This window comes from Brienomyrus brachyistius, chromosome 4, assembly GCF_023856365.1.
Source record: "Brienomyrus brachyistius isolate T26 chromosome 4, BBRACH_0.4, whole genome shotgun sequence".
NCBI classification, from domain to species: Eukaryota; Metazoa; Chordata; class Actinopteri; order Osteoglossiformes; family Mormyridae; genus Brienomyrus; species Brienomyrus brachyistius.
The window spans coordinates 37,615,287-37,635,151 of record NC_064536.1 but is presented as its reverse complement, the minus strand read 5'-3'; the positions used below and the strand labels follow the sequence as shown (position 1 = coordinate 37,635,151).

The 19,865-nt window shown below is 46.6% G+C and overlaps 1 protein-coding gene and 1 long non-coding RNA gene across 7 annotated transcripts in view; both read left to right on the top strand.

Moving 5' to 3' along the window:
* The window catches only part of LOC125740591 (phospholipase D1-like), a 37,126-nt gene that overhangs the window by 15,623 nt on the left and 1,638 nt on the right, over window positions 1-19,865 (top strand). For 3 of the 4 annotated variants that reach the window (XM_049011941.1, XM_049011943.1, XM_049011942.1), the window contains exons 12-26: window positions 486-567; window positions 958-1,068; window positions 1,173-1,352; window positions 1,859-2,075; window positions 8,981-9,073; window positions 11,987-12,115; window positions 12,464-12,582; window positions 13,761-13,874; window positions 14,301-14,411; window positions 14,521-14,609; window positions 14,733-14,846; window positions 17,854-17,903; window positions 18,716-18,850; window positions 19,444-19,597; window positions 19,713-19,830. In XM_049011941.1, coding sequence (XP_048867898.1) covers window positions 486-567; window positions 958-1,068; window positions 1,173-1,352; window positions 1,859-2,075; window positions 8,981-9,073; window positions 11,987-12,115; window positions 12,464-12,582; window positions 13,761-13,874; window positions 14,301-14,411; window positions 14,521-14,609; window positions 14,733-14,846; window positions 17,854-17,903; window positions 18,716-18,850; window positions 19,444-19,597; window positions 19,713-19,830 — 1,816 coding nt within the window. The remainder of the gene's footprint in view (window positions 1-485; window positions 568-957; window positions 1,069-1,172; window positions 1,353-1,858; window positions 2,076-8,980; window positions 9,074-11,986; window positions 12,116-12,463; window positions 12,583-13,760; window positions 13,875-14,300; window positions 14,412-14,520; window positions 14,610-14,732; window positions 14,847-17,853; window positions 17,904-18,715; window positions 18,851-19,443; window positions 19,598-19,712; window positions 19,831-19,865) is intronic. The other variant, XM_049011944.1, reaches the window with a different exon arrangement.
* On the top strand, window positions 16,234-17,757 carry LOC125740595 (uncharacterized). Of its 3 annotated transcripts, none has more exons than XR_007397672.1 (3): window positions 16,234-16,525; window positions 16,646-16,885; window positions 17,006-17,757. It is a non-coding gene; the product is annotated as an uncharacterized LOC125740595 (long non-coding RNA). The 3 variants fall into 3 exon arrangements; XR_007397671.1 differs by having other exon boundaries at window positions 16,234-16,585; window positions 16,706-16,825; window positions 16,946-17,757; XR_007397670.1 differs by having other exon boundaries at window positions 16,234-16,585; window positions 16,706-16,885.

Sequence of the window (19,865 nt, the reverse complement as noted above, 5' to 3'; positions counted from 1 at the left end):
GAGCCTGTAACCCGAGTAACAGGACCCAGTATAGTCACGACGACCTTCAGGCTCCTCCATTATTAAATTGGGAAACCCAAGGCCTGCACAGCCTGGGTAGCTCAGCCAGGGGGAGGCAGTCAGTGAGCTGGGAGCCAAGGGAGGGGGTCAGTTAGCTGAGTGGTCAGGAGCTGGGAGGTCAGCAGTGCAGTCAGTCAACTGGGAGGTCAGTCAGCTGGGAGGTCAGCGTTGCATTCAGTCAGCTGGGAGGTCAGTCAGCTGGGAGGTCAGCGGTGCAGTCTGTGAGGCCTACACAGTTTACTGTTTGGGACTGTTTGTGAGGTTCGGGATATGAAGCTGTTTGTTCACAGCTTCCCGTAGTACTGCTCCCTCACCATGGACTGTTTCACTTGCCAGGTTCCTAAGACAGCCAGGGTGGGGGGAGGGGGCAGTGTATGGCAGTGTGACTCTTCCCATGATCCCCTGCACTCCCTATTGGTCCCCAGGCTGAGCCCAGAGATCTTCCTGAAGCGACCGGTGATGGAGGGCAACCGCTGGCGACTGGATTGCCTCCTCAAACGCAAGGCGGTGAGTGGAAGCATTTATTCACCCCCAACCCCCCCCATCGGTCCGAGCACTCTTTTTGGCTGGGAAAGAAGGGGAACGGCCTCCTTGACTGCTGTTACAATCCTGATTGGTCAGTAACTCTGATTATGTGTCACTCCCTCTTGACCTTATACAGTATGTTCTGCATAGTTCCCCTTGCAATCGTCAAGTATTTTGACTTAAAGATGGATTTGGGACACTTGTTTGCGGTACATTGTGGAACACCATACAAGACTAGCAGACACCAGAGTGTGCAATTAATAGGGAGTGATTTGGAACATCGTTTTGGTCCAGGGGACTATTTTTAGATGCAAGACTTTCACTTCCTGGTAATGCACATGACACTGGCATTGGTTACTTTCTGTTGCTTAGCAACAAGGTGTGCGGGTCTTCGTGATGCTGTACAAGGAGGTGGAGCTCGCACTGGGCATCAACAGTGAGTACAGCAAGCGGACACTGCGGCACCTGCACGCCAACATTAAGGTGGGCGTTTACCCCTTTACCTTCCAGATGAAACTGGTTTGTTGCTGTTGCCTGGTGACAGTCTCCTAGCGACACGGCCAATGCCAATGCCATGCCATCCTCAGGTTATGCGGCACCCCGACCACGTCCAATCCGCTGTCTTGCTGTGGGCACACCATGAGAAGATCGTTGTCATCGACCAATCGGTGGCCTTTGTGGGCGGGATTGACCTGGCCTATGGGCGGTGGGACGACCAGGAGCATCGACTGACAGATGTGGGGAGTGTCACACGCTCGCTGGCCTCGGTCAGTGACTGGAGGAAGGGGACGCATCCAAAACTCTTGTCGGACATCATGTTAAGCTGCTGAAGTTTTCTAAGGCCCTAATTTTTTCCCTTTTTTTTAATTATTCTGTTTGATGTATCTGATACTTTTATCTAAAGCACCTTAGAGTAGAGATTGTCACAATTTCTGTGTGCTCCCTGGGATTTGAACCCACAGCCTTTGTATTGTTAGTGCTACATCTATTGAGCCACAGGAGCACCGGCCATAAATCCATGAACAATTGTGGTGTTTAGCTGCTGCTAAACTGGGAGGCTTCAGTGGGTAGATCCATCTTAGGATATTCAAGGGTATAATGGCAGGAGCCCTCATAGGACTTTACCCATAAGTCTTTGAGGTTCATTCCCTATGTGGCCTGTCACACTTAATTTGCATAAGTAGATAAATATGCAGCTAAAGGTGTAGTTATGTGCTGCTTTCTGTCAGAGCAAATTCTAACATGGATATCATTTGTGTTTCATCCCATAAAGAGCGGCTTCGACACCCCCTCGTCCACTGCAGCCGTGTCGTCATGCGACAGCACTGCAGCAGCCCAGAGAAACGGCAAGAGCGCCGCCCCAGTGGACACGGTGGACCAGCCACGGCTGAGGGGCACAGCCCGGAGCCGGTTCAACCTCTACAGACACCTGCACAGACACGGACTACCGTCGGCCGACAGCGTTAGCAGCCTGGAAAGTTCTGAGGATAGTGAGTGCCCCTCGTTCTGTATCTCACTCCCACACACACTCACACACGTGTACAAATATTAATTTACAGGTGAACCAAGCTGAATGAATGTGTGGGAAGTAAAGGCACATGCACTGAATTTGAAACAGGTGACTCTGGCAGCCACCAGCGCTCTTTACCGTGTGTCTGGAATACGCGATTAAACTCATTTACTCAATCATTTCTTCTTATTGTTATTGATATTATTAATAATAATAATAATAGCAATAATAGTAATTATTATCATAATAATTGATACCTTATTGATCCCCATAGGAAAATTCTCTTTACTCCTCCTCCAACTTGCTCTTAAAGCTTAAAAGCATCAATTAAAATAATTCTTCTCGATTCCTCAGCAAAATGGCCAGTGAGGGTCCAAATAAAGAACGAAAACCACCAATTGTGTGGAAACACTTCACATTCGCAGTCGTCTGTCAGTATTGCAAAGCAGAACTTAAAACATCACCACAGCAGGACCGCAACACAAATACGTCTTAAGGGAAGACATTCGGGTTTGACGGACTCAGCCAATAATGCGAGGCCTCTCACAGTAGCCTAGTCTGTCTTTGTCATCACTTTGCCTTAAATCAAGTTTGCTTAATTTACTGTATGCCAAAATAATCGCTGCTAAAACAAAAGTCATGCCTCCGTCGCTTAGCATCATCCTGCATATGGTACATTGATATTTAAGATTTCAAAATGAACTAATTATATTTATGAAGTCATCGGAGTGCTATAAAAAAGAATAAATCTAGAATAAGGAAATAAATGTTAAAATAGTAAAAAAAAAAATTGAGAAAAGAAAAAACATACGCATGTCTTTATTGCTTTCTCATTGCTGTTCCCCTATTGCTTTGGCTTTTGACTGAAGGGCCAAGTTGTCAATCAACTGGGTTTGGACGGGCCTTCCTGCCCAGGCTGAGTGTTCATTGGGGGGGGGTTTGCACATGACATCACATTAGGCAGGATATGCTCTGCTTACACCCGATGAGTGTGCAAAAAGGCTGAGTGCTGCATCTAAACGGGGAAATAGCTGTCAATTATGTCGAATTTTTGAATAAAATCATACCTCAAGTTATATACTACATTGAATGCTCATCAATTAAATGTTTATCATTATTTATTTGTATTCTGTGTAACCATAGAGTTCATTTATTTTAAAATATCAATGATGATGAGCCTTGTGTTCTAAAACGAAGTGGAGGATGGTTAGATCGTGTCAGCTAGCCAAGATAAAGCCAGTTTTCCATATAAAGGGCTGCTCCACACATGCAAAGCAGTAAGTGTACAACTCTCCCAAAACCGTAAAGGCATTAGACACATCACGATGTGCAGCTGTGCACAGAGCACAGGAACTGGAGCCAGACAAGAGTGATGTCGGGCGATATGAAGAAACAACTTGCTTCTTCTGTTTTGCCGCTAGTACAAATTGTGGACCCAATCTGGCAAAGCACGGAATATCAAATGTTATTGAGTTTTATTTTACTTCACACCACATAGAAATAGGTGTTGTTTAATCTGTGTCGTGAATTTATAAATATATAATTACAAACCGGGGGCGGCATGGTGCTGCAGTGGTTAGCACTGTTGCCTCACATCTCTGGGACCCGGGTTCGAGTCTCCGCCTGGGTCACATGTGTATGGAGTTTGCATGTTCTCCCCATGTCGTCGTGGGGTTTCCTCCAGGTACTCCAGTTTCCCCCCACAGTCCAAAAACATGCTGAGGCTAATTGGAGTTGCTAAATTGCCAGTAGGAATGCATGTGAGAGTGAATGGTGTGTGAGTGTGCCCTGTGATAGGATGGCCCCCCATCCTGGGTTGTTCTCTGCCTCGTGCCCATTGCTTCCAGGATAGGCTCCGGACTCCCCGCGACCCAGTAGGATAAGCGGTTTTGAAAATGGATGAATGGATAATTACAAACCTGTGCATGTATATAATGTATGTATGTATATTTATACGTATATATACACTTGCATTGTGTTGATATACAGTGATGCAGATTGGCATAGATTGCCATGAATCTGGTAATTTGATACGTCTCAAAAACACCTTTTAGTTTCTGACAAATTGCCCGCAACTTTTCATTGTGCCCGTATATTACATGTAGTGTTATGGCAAATTATTCGATTTCCATCACGCATTCAAACAGTTTTCAATACATTAAAAACGTAACGCCAGCAAATAATTTTATTCGAACAGTAACATCACTGACCGCTCTGCTGTGTCTAAACAAGCGGCATGACCGCACACATTAACTTTTTAGCATGGAGTTCATGGTGTTACTTGCATAATCATTTATTTACTTGTACACACAGGAGCTGAGAGTCGTCAATTTTATCCATTAATTTAAGTTTTTGCTTTAGAACATGCTTTAGGTGTGTAAAGATCAAAATCGTGATTTACTTTAACATGCATTTACATTAGCATGACAAAAGGGGTCTTGGTTATACTCATTCATTAGCCAATCACATCACTGTAATGTAGCTGGGGGCGGAGTCCGGCACGGTTTGGTCTAGCTCCTACATAGTTAATTATTGTTGCCAAGTTTGGACCCTCTTTCTACTATGTTTGTAACTGTGCACACCAGTTAAAGTCTACCTGCTCTTCTCAAGGGATGTCTTCATCATAACGTTATTTTTGAGAAAGTATTAGTTTTAAAATGTACATTAGAAAAGTACTTAAGTTCTCACAAAAATGTTATTGCTTCAAAGCCATTTGAAATAGCTATTACTTTGAAAATGCGTATAAGCTTAAGGAATTCTGTAAATATCATGGATGGCAAGAAGCTCAAAGAAATGGATATTGAAACAGATTAAGCCGACGATGTTGCTTGAATCTTGGATTACAAAATTGCTCCTCGCTTACTTTGGACATACAATAAGGAGGGAATGATCATTGGAGAAGGACATCATAACTGGACGGATTGATGGAACGAGACGACGAGGAAGGCCAGCAATGCGATGGCTCGACACAATCACAACAGCAACTGTGAGGACACTGGCTGGGCTCAATCAACCTGCACAAGATCCTCCTACAGATTGTTCATCCATCAAGTCGTTGTAGCTTGGAAACAAGGTGATGACACATAACTGACTAACTAAATTCAAATTCAAAATAACTTTATTTGTCTCCCCGAGGGGCAATTAAAGGCACACAGGGCAGTGGAAGAAGGACACAATGACATAAAGTGCAACAGTATTTAGTAGATGCAGTGCAAAATTGCAGTCAATCAGGTAGATAAGAACTGATCAATATATAAAGGGAGGGATTGTTAGTGGGCATGGGGGGGGGCTCAAGTGCAGAATGAATGACGGGTTCTAGTGGGAGGCGGGGGGGGGGGGGGGGTAGAACTCTGTGAATTGAGGAGTTGAACGGCCCTGGGAACAAAGGTGGCTCTCCTCCTCTGTGTCCTGCAGCCGGGACAGCGGATAACTAAGGAATAAAGGTGGCACTCCTCCTCTGTGTCCTGCAGCCGGGACAGCGGATAACTAAGGAACAAAGGTGGCTCTCCTCCTCTGTGTCCTGCAGCCGGGACAGCGGATAACTAAGGAACAAAGGTGGCTCTCCTCTTCTGTGTCCTGCAGCCGGGACAGCGGATAACTAAGGAACAAAGGTGGCACTCCTCCTCTGTGTCCTGCATCCGGGACAGCAGATAACTAAGGAACAAAGGTGGCTCTCCTCCTCTGTGTCCGGCAGCCAGGACAGCGGATAACTAAGGAACAAAGGTGGCTCTCCTCCTCTATGTCCTGCAGCCGGGACAGTGGATAACTAAGGAACAAAGGTGGCTCTCGTCCTCTATGTCCTGCAGCCGGGACAGTGGATAACTAAGGAACAAAGGTGGCTCTCGTCCTCTATGTCCTGCAGCCGGGACAGTGGATAACTAAGGAACAAAGGTCGCTCTCCTCTATGTCCTGCAGCCGGGACAATGGATAACTAAGGAACAAAGAGACATGAAGCTTTTGAAAGGTTCAAGTGGAGATTCCCATTTATTCACATCAATTACTAATAGGTAAAAAAACAAGTAGGCGATTACATTTTGGATAAATAGTAATATCAAGTTGGAACCATGATGGAGACCTGATACTTGACTCAGACTCTAAATTTGTGACTCGTGAACATCTCTGCTGTCCACGGTCCACAGGTTCTTTGGGAAGTTGGACGGATCCCTGTCGAATCCACCTGCCTTTAATTTCAGCAAATAACTGCTTGTTTCACAGTTTCCCTGATTAAAATCAGGTATGTCGCAACATGATTTGCCACTCACTCCAACTGAGGGGGTGTGTTCCAGTGGGAAGGCCCCCCCAAAGCCAGCTGATTGACAGCTTGGCCTCCTCTTCTTTGTAAATTTCTTATGTTCTTATCAATAGGGGAATGCAATTAAGAAAAGATTTTTTTTCCTTATTCTTTTTTTATTTATCTATTTTTATTAGTATTTATTTTGCTTTCTTACTCAACTTGTATTTCCTTATTCTTCTATTTTTTTTTATGGCACCCCTATGACATCATACATATAGCCAAATAGAACTACCAACAAGTGTATCTAATTCATTATTGGTGTTGCTGTTAGTTTTGTCAAAAGACACAAAACAGTGCTGACAAATTACTTGCTTTTGCTCAATATCATCTTTGTAGAATACAAAATATTTCCATCTAGCGGAAGACTGATGCCTTTACGTCACTAGTTTTTGTTTTGCTTCTCCCCTCTTCACTCATTTTTGTTTGATTTCCCATGAACAGGCCACACAGTCTATGAGCGAATCAATCCACAAAGACAATAATGATCGATTGTCTTGGATGGTGCATAGAGAGGTCATGCAAAAGCGGTCAACTTTAGACTTTTTTTTGTCATTTACTAGTTAATGTTGAAAAGAAAATTACGAATCTTTCTAAATTTTGTTTGCTATGACTGCAATTTAGCGCAACTTATTGATGGTTTGAAGCGAACCCAACAGACTGTCGCAGTCCTTGCGATATGATGGTTGCATGCGCATGAAATGCCATATCGTGTGCACCCCGCAATATTTGGTTGGTTCCTGCCTGCTGCCAATTGCCATGTATTATATTATATTATATTATATTGTTGAATCGTCAAATTAATCGGTAGATTACTTGTTTTTTATTGGTATAATTGATAGTGACAGCACTAGTCTGGTGTGGCTAATAAGAAACTTTTTCATAGTTTTTTTGGTCCGACAAACACTGTACTGTTCCTGGTCCCCCAGTTGGTAAGTCCTGCTGCATATGTACTTCAGAATATGTGTAACAATACAGAATAGTTCTGGCTGGTTTTCTATGTAAAGAGAATAGAATGGCTCATGTGAACCTGATTCGCTAAGCTAACGTTACAGAGCGGCCAGCGCAAGCCTGAATAGCTGTGTTCAAACTTCATGATGACCCCTTCTTATTATTTCATGTCCCACAAAGATTTAGAGAACTGTCCCTTTAGAAGGAGTGTGACTGAGGAGTGTGCAGTGTAAACACTCCTGACGACGGTCACATGGCCGGATATGGACCACATGGTCCAATCTGCCAACAGGCGTTCTGATTACAAGTGAGCTCTGGATATGCTGGACAGATCAGGGCAGTGTGTTTTGGGGGGCGGGGGGGGGCAGGCAGCACTAATCGATAAGAACATAAGAAATTTACAAACAAGAGGAGGCCATTCGGCCCATCAAGCTTGTTTGGGGAGAATTTAACTAATAGCTCAGAATTCTTAAAATCTTGCCTACGTAGCTCTGATTTAAAGGAACCCAGGTTTTTAGCTTGTGCTACACTAGCAGGAAGACTATTCCATACTCTAACTACACGCTGTGTAAAGAAGTGCTTCCTCAAATACATTTTAAAATGTTCTCCCGCTAATTTCCACTTATGGCCACGAGTTCTAGTATTTAAAATAATATTAGTACATTAGGCTGAACAGCATCCAGACCTGTTAGAATCTTATACACCTGGATCATGTCCCCCTTGGTCTCCTTTGCTCGAGGGTGTACATATTCAGCTCAGCTAACCTCTCCTCATAAGACATTCCTCTAAGACCAGGAATCATTCTTGTAGCCCCACATTCAACCTTTTCCAAGGCAGCAATGTCCTGTTTAAGCTATGGTGACCAAACCTGCACACAATATTCTAGGTGAGGTCTAACCAAGGAATTATATAATCGTAGCATCACCTCCCTTGACTTTTAAACATTTATCTACGTTTAATTTCATCTGCCAGGTATCAGTCCAGTCGTTAATTAAATCAAGATCCCGCTGTAGCTGCTGAGCCGCTTATTCAGTATCTGCTACACCACCCACCTTGGTGTCATCTGCAAATTTAACCAGTTTACTGTATGTATTGTAAATATCATTATTGTAAATTAGGAACAATAGTGGTCCTAAAATTTAACCCTGCGGTGCCCCACTATGAACGCAGGCCCAGTGTGACATTGTGCCTCTAATAACTACTCGCTGCTCCTGTCTGTTGGCCAGTTTTCGATCCAAGCTGCCACAGTTCCAAAAATCCCTGCAGCTTTGAGCTTAAGCAAGAACCGTTTGTGGGGGACAACATCAAAGACCTTCTGGAAATCTAAGTAGATCACGTCGTAGGCCTTTTTGTGATCAATTTCTCTTGTAGCTTCCTCAAAGAACTCCAGTAGATTACTGAAACAGGATCTATCTCTCCTAAATCCATGTTATCTATCCCTCAGAATGTTATTTGAATCCAGGTAATCTACCATTTTCACTTGGATTGTAGCTTCCATTACTTTACCAGTTATGCAAGTTAAGAATTCAGGAGAGCTGGATTCCTAGATTTTTAGGTAGTTTTTTCACATCGTTCAACTCAATAAGTAAGAGTCACATGTGGGTGGAGCATGTTGAAAGCCCCTCCCACCTCCCTTTCTGCAGGTGGTTCGAACACCATTAGTAGCCGAAGGAATCTGATCCCAAGTTGGCGGGCGGTATTGAGAGTGGTCCTGCCTCTGGGTGGGGTGCAGGCGGGTGAGTGAGGGGCAGCGGTTGGGGATTTTTACCTTGATCCCTTGATCCCTGGGCCCCTGTATTCCTTTCCTGTGTGCTGTGCAAGGCTCCACCTAAGTGTCTGCAAAGCTGAGGAGGTGCTGGAAAGACTACACACATACTACACAGATAACAAACAAACAGTATATGGACATCACACAAGTGCTACAGGTTACTCGTCACACACAAACTGCATGTAGACTTTGGTAGTAGGGAGCTTGCAGATGCTCCCTCACTGACACCATCAGCTTTGCAGGGGATTCGCCATGTGCTTCTCCAACCTCACCTCTGCCTCATGCTTCTGGGAAAGTGGGGTTCCCACTGGGGGACACCCTTGCCCCCTTTTTCATTGGGTTCAGTAGATCCAGTAGACTCCTGCATTATGTGTGTGTGTGTGTGTAAGACTTTTTAAAGATTACTTTTTTATCAGGAGGGGGGGTCAGATCTAAGCTTAGATTAGGACCTGAAACTGAGCAGAGATCATGCACGGTGTAGCCCTTCAAGATCAGAAGGAGCTTAGATCTAAACCCACACTAGCAACATAGGGTGCTGCAGCATTTATCCCTGGAAAGAGGAATTTCCCCAGCTTGCCAGCCGCACTGCTTATACGTTATGGCACATCATGCCACACTCGGGGCTTAGTTAGTGTTTCCGTGTTCAGTGCTTGAAGTGCGGAAAAACAGCTGCCAGTACTCCCCATTATATTCGGCACCAGGTGCCGGTTCTCCCCCTGGTATTCAGTACTAGGTGCCGGTTCTCCCCTTTTTATTCAGTACCAGGTGCCAGTTCTCCTCTTTTTAGTCGATACCAAGTGCATGTTCTCCCCCTGAAATTCAGTACCAGGTGCCAGTTCTCCCCCTGATATTCGGCGCCAGGTGCCGGTTCTCTCCCTGGTATTCAGTACTAGGTGCCGGTTCTCCTCTTTTTATTCAGTACCGGATACCAGTTCTCCCCCTGATATTTGGCACCAGGTGCCGGTTCTCCCCCTGGTATTCAGTACTAGGTGCCGGTTCTCCCCTTTTTATTCAGTACCAGGTGCCAGTTCTCCTCTTTTTATTCAATACCAAGTACATGTTCTCCCCCTGGTATTCAGTACTAGGTGCCGGTTCTCCTTTTTTTATTCAGTACCAGATGCCAGTTCTCCCCCTGATATTCGGCACCAGGTGCCGGTTCTCCCCCTGGTATTCAGTACTAGGTGCCGGTTCTCCTCTTTTTATTCAGTACCAGATGCCAGTTCTCCCCCTGATATTCGGCACCAGGTGCTGGTTCTCCCCCTGGTATTCAGTACTAGGTGCCGGTTCTCCTCTTTTTATTCAGTACCAGATGCCAGTTCTCCCCCTGATATTCGGCACCAGGTGCCGGTTCTCCCCCTAGTATTCAGTACTAGATGCCGGTTCTCCCCTTTTTATTCAGTACTAGGTGCCGGTTCTCCCCCTTTTTATTCAGTACCAGGTGCCAGTTCTCCCCCTGATATTCGGCACCAGGTGCTGGTTCTGCCCTTTTTATTCAGTACTAGGTGCCGGTTCTCCTCTTTTTATTCAGTACCAGATGCCAGTTCTCCCCCTGATATTCGGCACCAGGTGCCGGTTCTCCCCCTAGTATTCAGTACTAGATGCCGGTTTTCCCCTTTTTATTCAGTACTAGGTGCCAGTTCTCCCCCTTTTTATTCAGTACCAGGTGCCAGTTCTCCCCCAGATATTCGACACCAGGTGCTGGTTCTCCCCCTAGTATTCAGTACTAGGTGCCAGTTCTCCCATTTTTATTCAGTAACAGGTGCCAGTTCTCCCCCTGATATTCAGTACCAGGTGCCAGTTCTCCCCCTGATATTCGGCACCAGGTGCTGGTTCTCCCCCTAGTATTCAGTACTAGGTGCCAGTTATCCCATTTTTATTCAGTAACAGGTGCCAGTTCTCCCCCTGATATTCAGTACCAGGTGCCAGTTCTCCCCCTGATATTCGGCACCAGGTGCTGGTTCTCCCCCTAGTATTCAGTACTAGGTGCCAGTTCTTCCCTTTTTATTCAGTACCAGGTGCCAGTTCTCCCCCTGATATTCGGCACCAGGTGCCGGTTCTCCCCCTGGTATTCAGTACCAGGTGCCGGTTCTCCCCTTTTTATTCAGTACCAGGTGCCAGTTCTCCCCCTGCTATTCAGCACCAGGTGCCGGTTCTCCCCCTAGTATTCAGTACTAGGTGCCAGTTCTCCCATTTTTATTCAGTACTAGGTGCCAGTTCTCCCATTTCTATTCAGTAACAGGTGCCAGTTCTCCTCTTTTTATTCGGTACCAGGTGTCGGTACTCTCCTTGTTATTCAGTTCTAGATGCTGGTGCTCTGAAGATAAAAACATAGAGGTGCGTACCAGCCCACTTCAAGCACGGCCCTTTTTCAGAGGCTCATAGATGCCCACTTGCCGCGTTCAGCACCCTGCTGCTCCCCTCATTGCGCGTGCTGAACCTCCACGTCGGCCTCAGTGTGCAGTGTCTGTGGGTGTGAACACGTGAGCTTCACTTAACGTCAAAAGCAGAAGCTGCTGGCAACCTCTTTCACGCCTGCATGTTTCTGCGAGAGCTGCACTTAAAAGCTTGTTTCAATGCTCCTCAGTCTTGGCAGGCTTTAATTAGCCACCAACGCATACATGCATAGACATGTGCGCAACAGTATGTACCGTACCGTGACTTACTCTTCCAAAGCACATTTGCTGATGTACTGTAGCAACGTTTGTGATGTCTTACACCCCCCAGTGGCCATTGAGGCCCAAGCAAATGTAACCACATACCTCATTTGCTATGGGAACCCCCTACAGGGTAACCCGATGCACTGAGGCAGAGAAAAGGACTCAGGGTGAGATGGAGAGGAGTATCCAGGGTGTCTATTGACTGTCTCTTCCCCCCGACTCAGAGACGGGGTCCACACAGAGTCTGCAGACAGGCGTGGGCCAGCTCATTGGAAACACACGCTTCTGGCATGGGAAGGACTACTGTAACTTTGTGCACAAAGATTGGATCCAGCTGGACAAGCCCTTCGACGGTGAGTCGATCTTGTCCTGGAGGTATTTATTAGGGCTTGAGGAGTGTTTAGGTGGTGTGGTCCATAAGCCGTGCCCCACAGGGAACTGAGACTGGGAGCTTTGATTCCAAAGTAGTGAATCTGCTGCCACCTGCTGGCCATTTTTAAGGCAGCCCATAGAGCCATACAGGCAGTGGTGGCTAGCTGCCTATCATCACAACTGGCTATCAAAATGGATGCTCCCCTCCAGGTAGTTGGACTTTCTTCTGAAGTGTTCCAGATTGTCTTTGCCCCTGCAGATGGATGTGTATGTGAATCTGGTCACCCCTAATCCCCCCTGAGTATGACCCAGCCTCACCCTGTCTTTAGACTTCATCGACAGACACATGACTCCCCGCATGCCCTGGCATGACATCGCCTCGGTCGTTCATGGGAAGGCGGCACGCGATGTGGCCCGGCATTTCATCCAGCGCTGGAACTTCACCAAGGTTAGGCTGTGGTAGGAGTTAAACCTTCCAGGAACTTCCTGGAAAGGTGCACACACACAGACATAGATACATATGGAAACTGAGCCTGCTCTGGTGTCTGGTGTGACTTTGATTTGCAGTTTTTCTTAGTTCTTGTTGCTGGGGCCTGTTTCATGGAGCAGGATTTTTGCTTAGTTGGATAACTTGTCAAATTTAAAGCAGCGTGGGATAAATATGGGGCGGCGTGGTGGTGGAGTTGTTAGCACTGTTGCCTCACACCAGAGTTTGAGTCTCTGCCATGGCTCCATGTGTGGAGTTTGCATGCTTTCCCCTTGTCATCTTGGGGTTTCCTCGAGGTACTCCAGTTTCTCCCCACAGTCCAAAAACATGCTGCTAATTGGAGTTCCCAAGTTGCCCGTAGGTGTGCGGGTGTGAGTGGAATGGTGTGTGATTGTGCCCTGCAATAGTTTGCCGCCCCATCTTGGGTTGTTAGTAATCTGTATAAATTCAGCGTATCCTTATGTTTATCACATTGGGTTAGTGGAGCAGCCACATGCGACTGCAGTTAAATCATGAAAGAGATAAGCAATGAAGTGCCGATGAAGAAAGGAACAGCTTAACAGCCACAACTCGCTTTAAAAGACAAGATATTGCGGATAAACAAGTTAAAAAGATATCGGTGCTGTGGTGGTACTTTTTGCAGTTTATTAGTCCAATACGTTTACTAAACATAAGGATACACCAAATTTATACAGATTACTAACTTATGAACAACACAATACACATCTTATTAATATTTTAGGCAAACTGTACTACTAATCTGCTTACCAAATTGTGGGTGTAAATAAACGTCTGTATAGTACCGCAAAAGCTGGCGTTCAGACAAATGTTTCACCCATCATCTAAAGCCCTTGTGATTATTGCACATGCTGCATACAATCAAGATTATATTGATATCTGATTTTGTGCTGCCCTAGATGGGGAAAATGTAAGTGAACGAAGATAAAGTTAATTTAAACTGATGTACCTTAAATCTGACAGGATATCTGGCTAAGTACGCAATCCACCTTTGTAATTGCTTCTTTATTACAGGTTTTTGAGTTCCGATTTTTTTAAAGTTCCTTCGGAATGCCGTGTTCATAGCTGTGTTCAGGCATTTCTCTTGATTTGTTTATCCCTGATTCATTTGCTGCCTGCAGATTGTGAAGCCCAAATACCGCTCTCTTTCATACCCGTACCTGCTGCCCAAATCACACAGCACAGCTGGCGAACTGAAGTACACTGTGCCGGACTGTGTGCTCACCAAAGTACAGGTATTAGATATGTGCAGACACGCACACACACACACACACACACACACACACACTGGTGTGCAATTATATCTTTGTGGGGACTCTCCATTAATTTATATGGAGAAAACTCCAATCACAACTTGACGACCTTAACCCTTACCCAGCCCTAACCTTAACGTAACTGAACAAAATACAAGATTTTTGGTGTCTTTACTTTGTTGATTTAATTCACAGGTTTTTGTGGGGACCTGAAAAATGGCCCCTACAGCATCAAAATAACAGGTGTTTATTACATTTAGGGGACATTTGGTCCCCACAATGTAATATAAATCTAATTCACGCACACTCACATACAGACACACACAAACACATGCAGACAGACAGACACTCTCACACACAAACACACACACACATAAAACACAAAACCTTAATTATGTCTCCTTGAAGGTGCTCAGATCGGCTGCTGATTGGTCAGCTGGCATCAAGTACCATGAGGAGTCCATCCATAATGCCTACGTTCACGCCATCACTAACAGCAAGCACTACATCTATATCGAGGTAAGGCGGACCGCACTGCATTGTGGGATGGTGGTCGGCCGGCCAGCCTGTGAGCTTCTCCTTGCTGGTTTGTTGCCAGCTCCTGACATTTCGTGGTCACTTTCCTCAGAACCAGTTCTTCATCAGCTGTGCCGACAACAAGCACGTGTTCAACAAAATCGGAGATGCCATCGTGGGACGGATCATCAAGGCGCACAGGTCAGTGCGTGCCTCGGCTAATCAGAAGTCACTTCTTGATTTCTGTCTGCGGTCTCTCTGCCAGTCAGCTCTCTCTCGCTTTGCCCCGCCTTCGTCACGTGACACTTTCTCCTACCATCACAGGGAGAACAAGAAGTATCGCGTGTACGTGGTGACCCCGCTGCTGCCCGGGTTCGAGGGTGACATCAACACCGGTGGGGGCAGTGCCCTCCAGGCTGTAATGCACTTCAACTACAGGTGAGGAGAAAGAAGATGAGGGAGGAGACACATGTCCACTGGGCATGTGACTGCCAGGCAAGCCACATTAATGTAACATAAGTTGCGTGACCGCCAGGCAGACTGTGCTAATGTAATTCAGGTCACGTGACTGGCAGGCAGACCTACTAATGTAAGATAGGTCACGTGACTGGCAGGCAGACCTACTAATGTAAGACAGGTCACGTGACTGGCAGGCAGACCTACTAATGTAAGACAGGTCACGTGACTGGCAGATAAGCCATGCTAATTAGAGATGCATCGATCTGATATTCAGCCTATTAAACGGATCGGGTATCATCCACATGTGACTGATCCACATCCGGTACTTGCTTATCTTACACTTAGTTTTTGGCAGTTTGTAAAAAGATCCTGTTTCGTGTTAAATCTCTTTGTACAATCAATTGCATGACAACTCTTTCCCATTTTAGATGTTTTTCTGCCACTCACTTTTTTTTGCCACTCAGTGAGTGTGAGCGCAGTGACTTCCGTCCTGCTGTGATGTCATGCGCATACCCTTTGCAGTACAAAGAGCGCAAGAACATCGGATAAGAGGGTGACGGTCTGGAAGTATTTTATGCTTGAAACAACAACTATTAGCACAGCAATTTGCAGTCTTTATAAAATCAAAGTTTTGAGAGGTGGGAGTAGTATTTAATGGAAAATCCCACTAAACAAAGTGCACACAATTGCACAAGACATCCCGAGTAATATGAATAAAGCAATGGATGGTTTGGGAGTCACTGGCTTGGGCTGTTTTGCGCACTCGCTGCAGCTTGTGATAGACGAGGGGCTGCGGTTGCAACAATGTGTAAGTGACACTGTTGCCAGTGGGAGAAAAATTGTGTGGCATTTTAAGTATTCGCCACTTACCTATCCTCGCTTGGGAGATATCCAAACTGAACTGCAAATGCCTCAAACACTTAGAACAAGAAGTACAAATGAGGGGGAACAGTACGTTATGTATGTTTCTAGCAGCCTCATTAAAGATTTTTCGGCATTTGTATACATTTCATTTATTTGTGGGATATTTGTAAGAATAAAGTGTGTGTGTGTCTATATATTAATGTCAAATGAGCTCTTGTATCAGAATCTGCATCAGTATCAGCAGTTGTATATCAGAATCGGATCAGAACTGGAAAAATGTGGAACTGCCCATTCCTAATGTTAATGTAAGACAGGCTGCATGACTGCCGGGCAGGCTGTGCTAATATAAGATGGGTCATGTGACCGCTAGGCAGGTCATATCAATGTAAGATGGGTCACGTGACCAAAAAGCAGGCCATACTAATGTATGACAGGTCCTATGACTGCTTGGCAGGCTGTGCTAATATAAGATGGGTCATGTGACCGCTAGGCAGGTCATATCAATGTAAGAGGGGTCACGTGACCAAAAAGCAGGCCATACTAATGTATGACAGGTCCTATGACTGCTTGGCAGGCTGTGCTAATATAAGATGGGTCATGTGACCGCTAGGCAGGTCGTATCAATGTAAGATGGGTCACGTGACCAACAAGCAGGCCATACTAATGTATGACAGGTCCTATGACTGCTTGGCAGGCTGTGCTAATATAAGATGGGTCATGTGAGCGCTAGGCAGGTCGTATCAATGTAAGATGGGTCACGTGACCAACAAGCAGGCCATACTAATGTATGACAGGTCCTATGACTGCTTGGCAGGCTGTGCTAATATAAGATGGTTCATGTGACCGCTAGGCAGGTCGTATCAATGTAAAATAGGTCACGTGACCAACAAGCAGGCCATACTAATGTATGACAGGTCATATGACTGCCGGGCAGGCTGTGCTAATATAAGATGGGTCATGTGAGCGCTAGGCAGGTCGTATCAATGTAAGATGGGTCACGTGACCAACAAGCAGGCTATACTAATGTATGACAGGTCCTATGACTGCTTGGCAGGCTGTGCTAATATAAGATGGGTCATGTGAGCGCTAGGCAGGTCGTATCAATGTAAGATGGGTCACGTGACCAACAAGCAGGCCATACTAATGTATGACAGGTCATTTGACTGCCGGGCAGGCTGTGCTAATATTAGATGGGTCATGTGACCGCTAGGCAGGTCGTATCAATGTAAGATGGGTCACGTGACCAACAAGCAGGCCATACTAATGTATGACAGGTCCTATGACTGCCGGGCAGGCTGTGCTAATATAAGATGGGTCATGTGACCGCTAGGCAGGTCGTATCAATGTAAGATGGGTCACGTGACCAACAAGCAGGCCATACTAATGTATGACAGGTCCTATGACTGCTTGGCAGGCTGTGCTATAGAAGTCCTTGTACAACACTCCAGTCCACCCACCAATTTAGGCACCGTGAGTGTGACTTGCGTGTAAATGTGATGGAGATAAGCCTGCATTCTCAGCACTGAGCCATGCAGGACACTCCAGCCATAGAACAGCTGTGCCACTCTTACTCAGAAGGTTCAGCTTCTGCTGGCACGCTGCCCCATGCAGATCCCTGGCCTGCTATACCTCTCTTATGCTTCTGTCCCCTGTGTACATGGTTTGCCATGAAGACGTGGCTCCCATAATGCCTGGAGACAGATGGCCCAGCGCTTCAGGCAGCCGCTTTTTCACTGTCGCCACAGCTCTCTGCTATGACAGAGCAGTTTTTCGCCTTTGCTTATCTCACTTCCACTATCTCACCCCCCCCCCCCAAATTAACAAAAAGTTCTACAGATCCATTTCTAAAGACCGACCAGTCCTGTTTAAACCTTCCTGTCCAGGCTAAAGTTTCCAGCCCAGCTGTTGTTTTTAGTAGATTAGCTAAGATGGTGATTATCAGCGGCACGATGAACAGGCCCATGCTCATGTATTTCTACCCAAACTCCAGTGGAGCCTCTGACCCCCCCACTCCTTTATGAGTGCCCCTTCCCCCCCCCACTCCTTTATGAGTGCCCCTTCCCCCCCCCCACTCCTTTATGAGTGCCCCTTCCTGGAAATCATCTGTCTCTCTCTGCCCCAGGACGATGATCCGAGGCGACTACTCCATTGTCTCACAGCTCAAGCAGGAGAGTAAGTACTCATCAACTCATCAACTTTACATGCCATCAGTGACGCAGAACCTGCTGGTTCAAGAGCCGTGTTTTGGCTCTGAATTTGGAACTCGGTGTCACTGTGGGTGCAGTGGCTTAGGCAATGGGGCTGAAAGGGGCAGGGTTTGGGCACCAGATTGACTAGATCTCCTCTGTCCTACAGTGGACAGTGCATTACCTAGATCTCCTCTGTCCTACAGTGGGCAGTGCATTACCTAGATCTCCTCTGTCCTACAGAGGGCAATGCATTACCTAGATCTCCTCTGTCCTACAGTGGGCAGTGCATTACCTAGATCTCCTCTGTCCTACAGAGGGGAATGCATTACCTAGATCTTCTCTGTCCTACAGTGGGCAGTGCATTACCTAGATCTCCTCTGTCCTACAGTGGACAGTGCATTACCTAGATCTCCTCTGTCCTACAGAGGGCAATGCATTACCTAGATCTCCTCTGTCCTACAGAGGGCAGTGCATTACCTAGATCTCCTCTGTCCTACAGTGGGCAGTGCATTACCTAGATCTCCTCTGTCCTACAGTGGACAGTGCATTACCTAGATCTCCTCTGTCCTACAGTGAGCAGTGCATTACCTAGATCTCCTCTGTCCTACAGTGGACAGTGCATTACCTAGATCTCCTCGGTCCTACAGTGGACAGTGCATTACCTAGATCTCCTCGGTCCTACAGTGGACAGTGCATTACCTAGATCTCCTCTGTCCTACAGTGGACAGAGCATTACCTACATCTCTTGTGTCCTATAGGGGGCAGTGCATTAACTACGTCTTCTCTGTCCCGCAGTGGGGGACCAGTGGATTAACTACATCTCCTTTGGTGGGTTACGAACCCACGCCGAGCTGGAGGGCCGTCTGGTGACAGAGCTAATATACGTGCACAGCAAGATGCTCATCGTCGACGACAACACCGTCATCATCGGTGAGGAGGGTGGTAACTCCCAGGGTGGCTGGTCTGTGTCTTTACTCCCTGAGGATTCCCTCTGCCTGGCCCTTGTATCTGCATTCCTGTTGTGTGGGTGTGAATCTGGCCTGGCTGATCCGGTGAATAATTCACCGCAGATAGTGTGTCTCGCACCCTTGACACGAGAGAAGGGAGCAGCTTTCACGATCAATAGCTGTAAGTGAAGCTAATGCTCCGGCACATTTTATTAATGGATGTGCAGTTAGACCCCATTTATATTTCATCCATCATATGCTTTATGTGGTCAGAGCCGATTTGTTGTGATTTGACTGCGCCCCCTACTGTCAGGATGTTGCACTGCTGGCCCAGCTTGGGAGGGGGTTACACCCAAGGGACTTTTATCCGTGAAGTGTAGCCATGTGGAGCCTCGAAGCACGAGGGTCTTCAGTTGGACCATAAGATTGAATGGAACTGCTGTACACTTGATCCAGCTTTCTATCTCCTCCTCTTCCTCCTTTGTAAATGGGAATTCGAACGATGTCTGTTTGGGAGGTTGGGGGGAGTGAGGTCATCACTCATGGGGCCCGCCTTGAATCCATGCCTCCTGCCAGGCTCCGCCAACATCAATGACCGGAGCATGCTGGGAAAGCGCGACAGCGAGGTGGCCGTCATCGTGGAAGACACAGAGACAGTGGCCGTGGTCATGGATGGCCAGGAGTACCAGGCGGGGAGGTTCGGCCTGCAGCTGCGTCTGGAGTGCTTCAGGTGGGTCACGACCCCATTATGTGCTGGATGACCCCATTCACCTAGGGCTCTTGGCTGTTGGATGTCATGAATCCTGTACCCCTAGGAGATCAGCTGACGAATGTTTGCCCAACAGGATCATCTTGGGCGCCCTCACGGACCCCTCCATTGACGTGTCCGACCCTGTGAGCGACCGCTTCTACAAAGAGGTGTGGATGGCAACTGCAGCCCGTAATGCAACCATCTACCAGAAGGTATGTGAGCTTCACTCCCTTCTTATGGCGAAGGA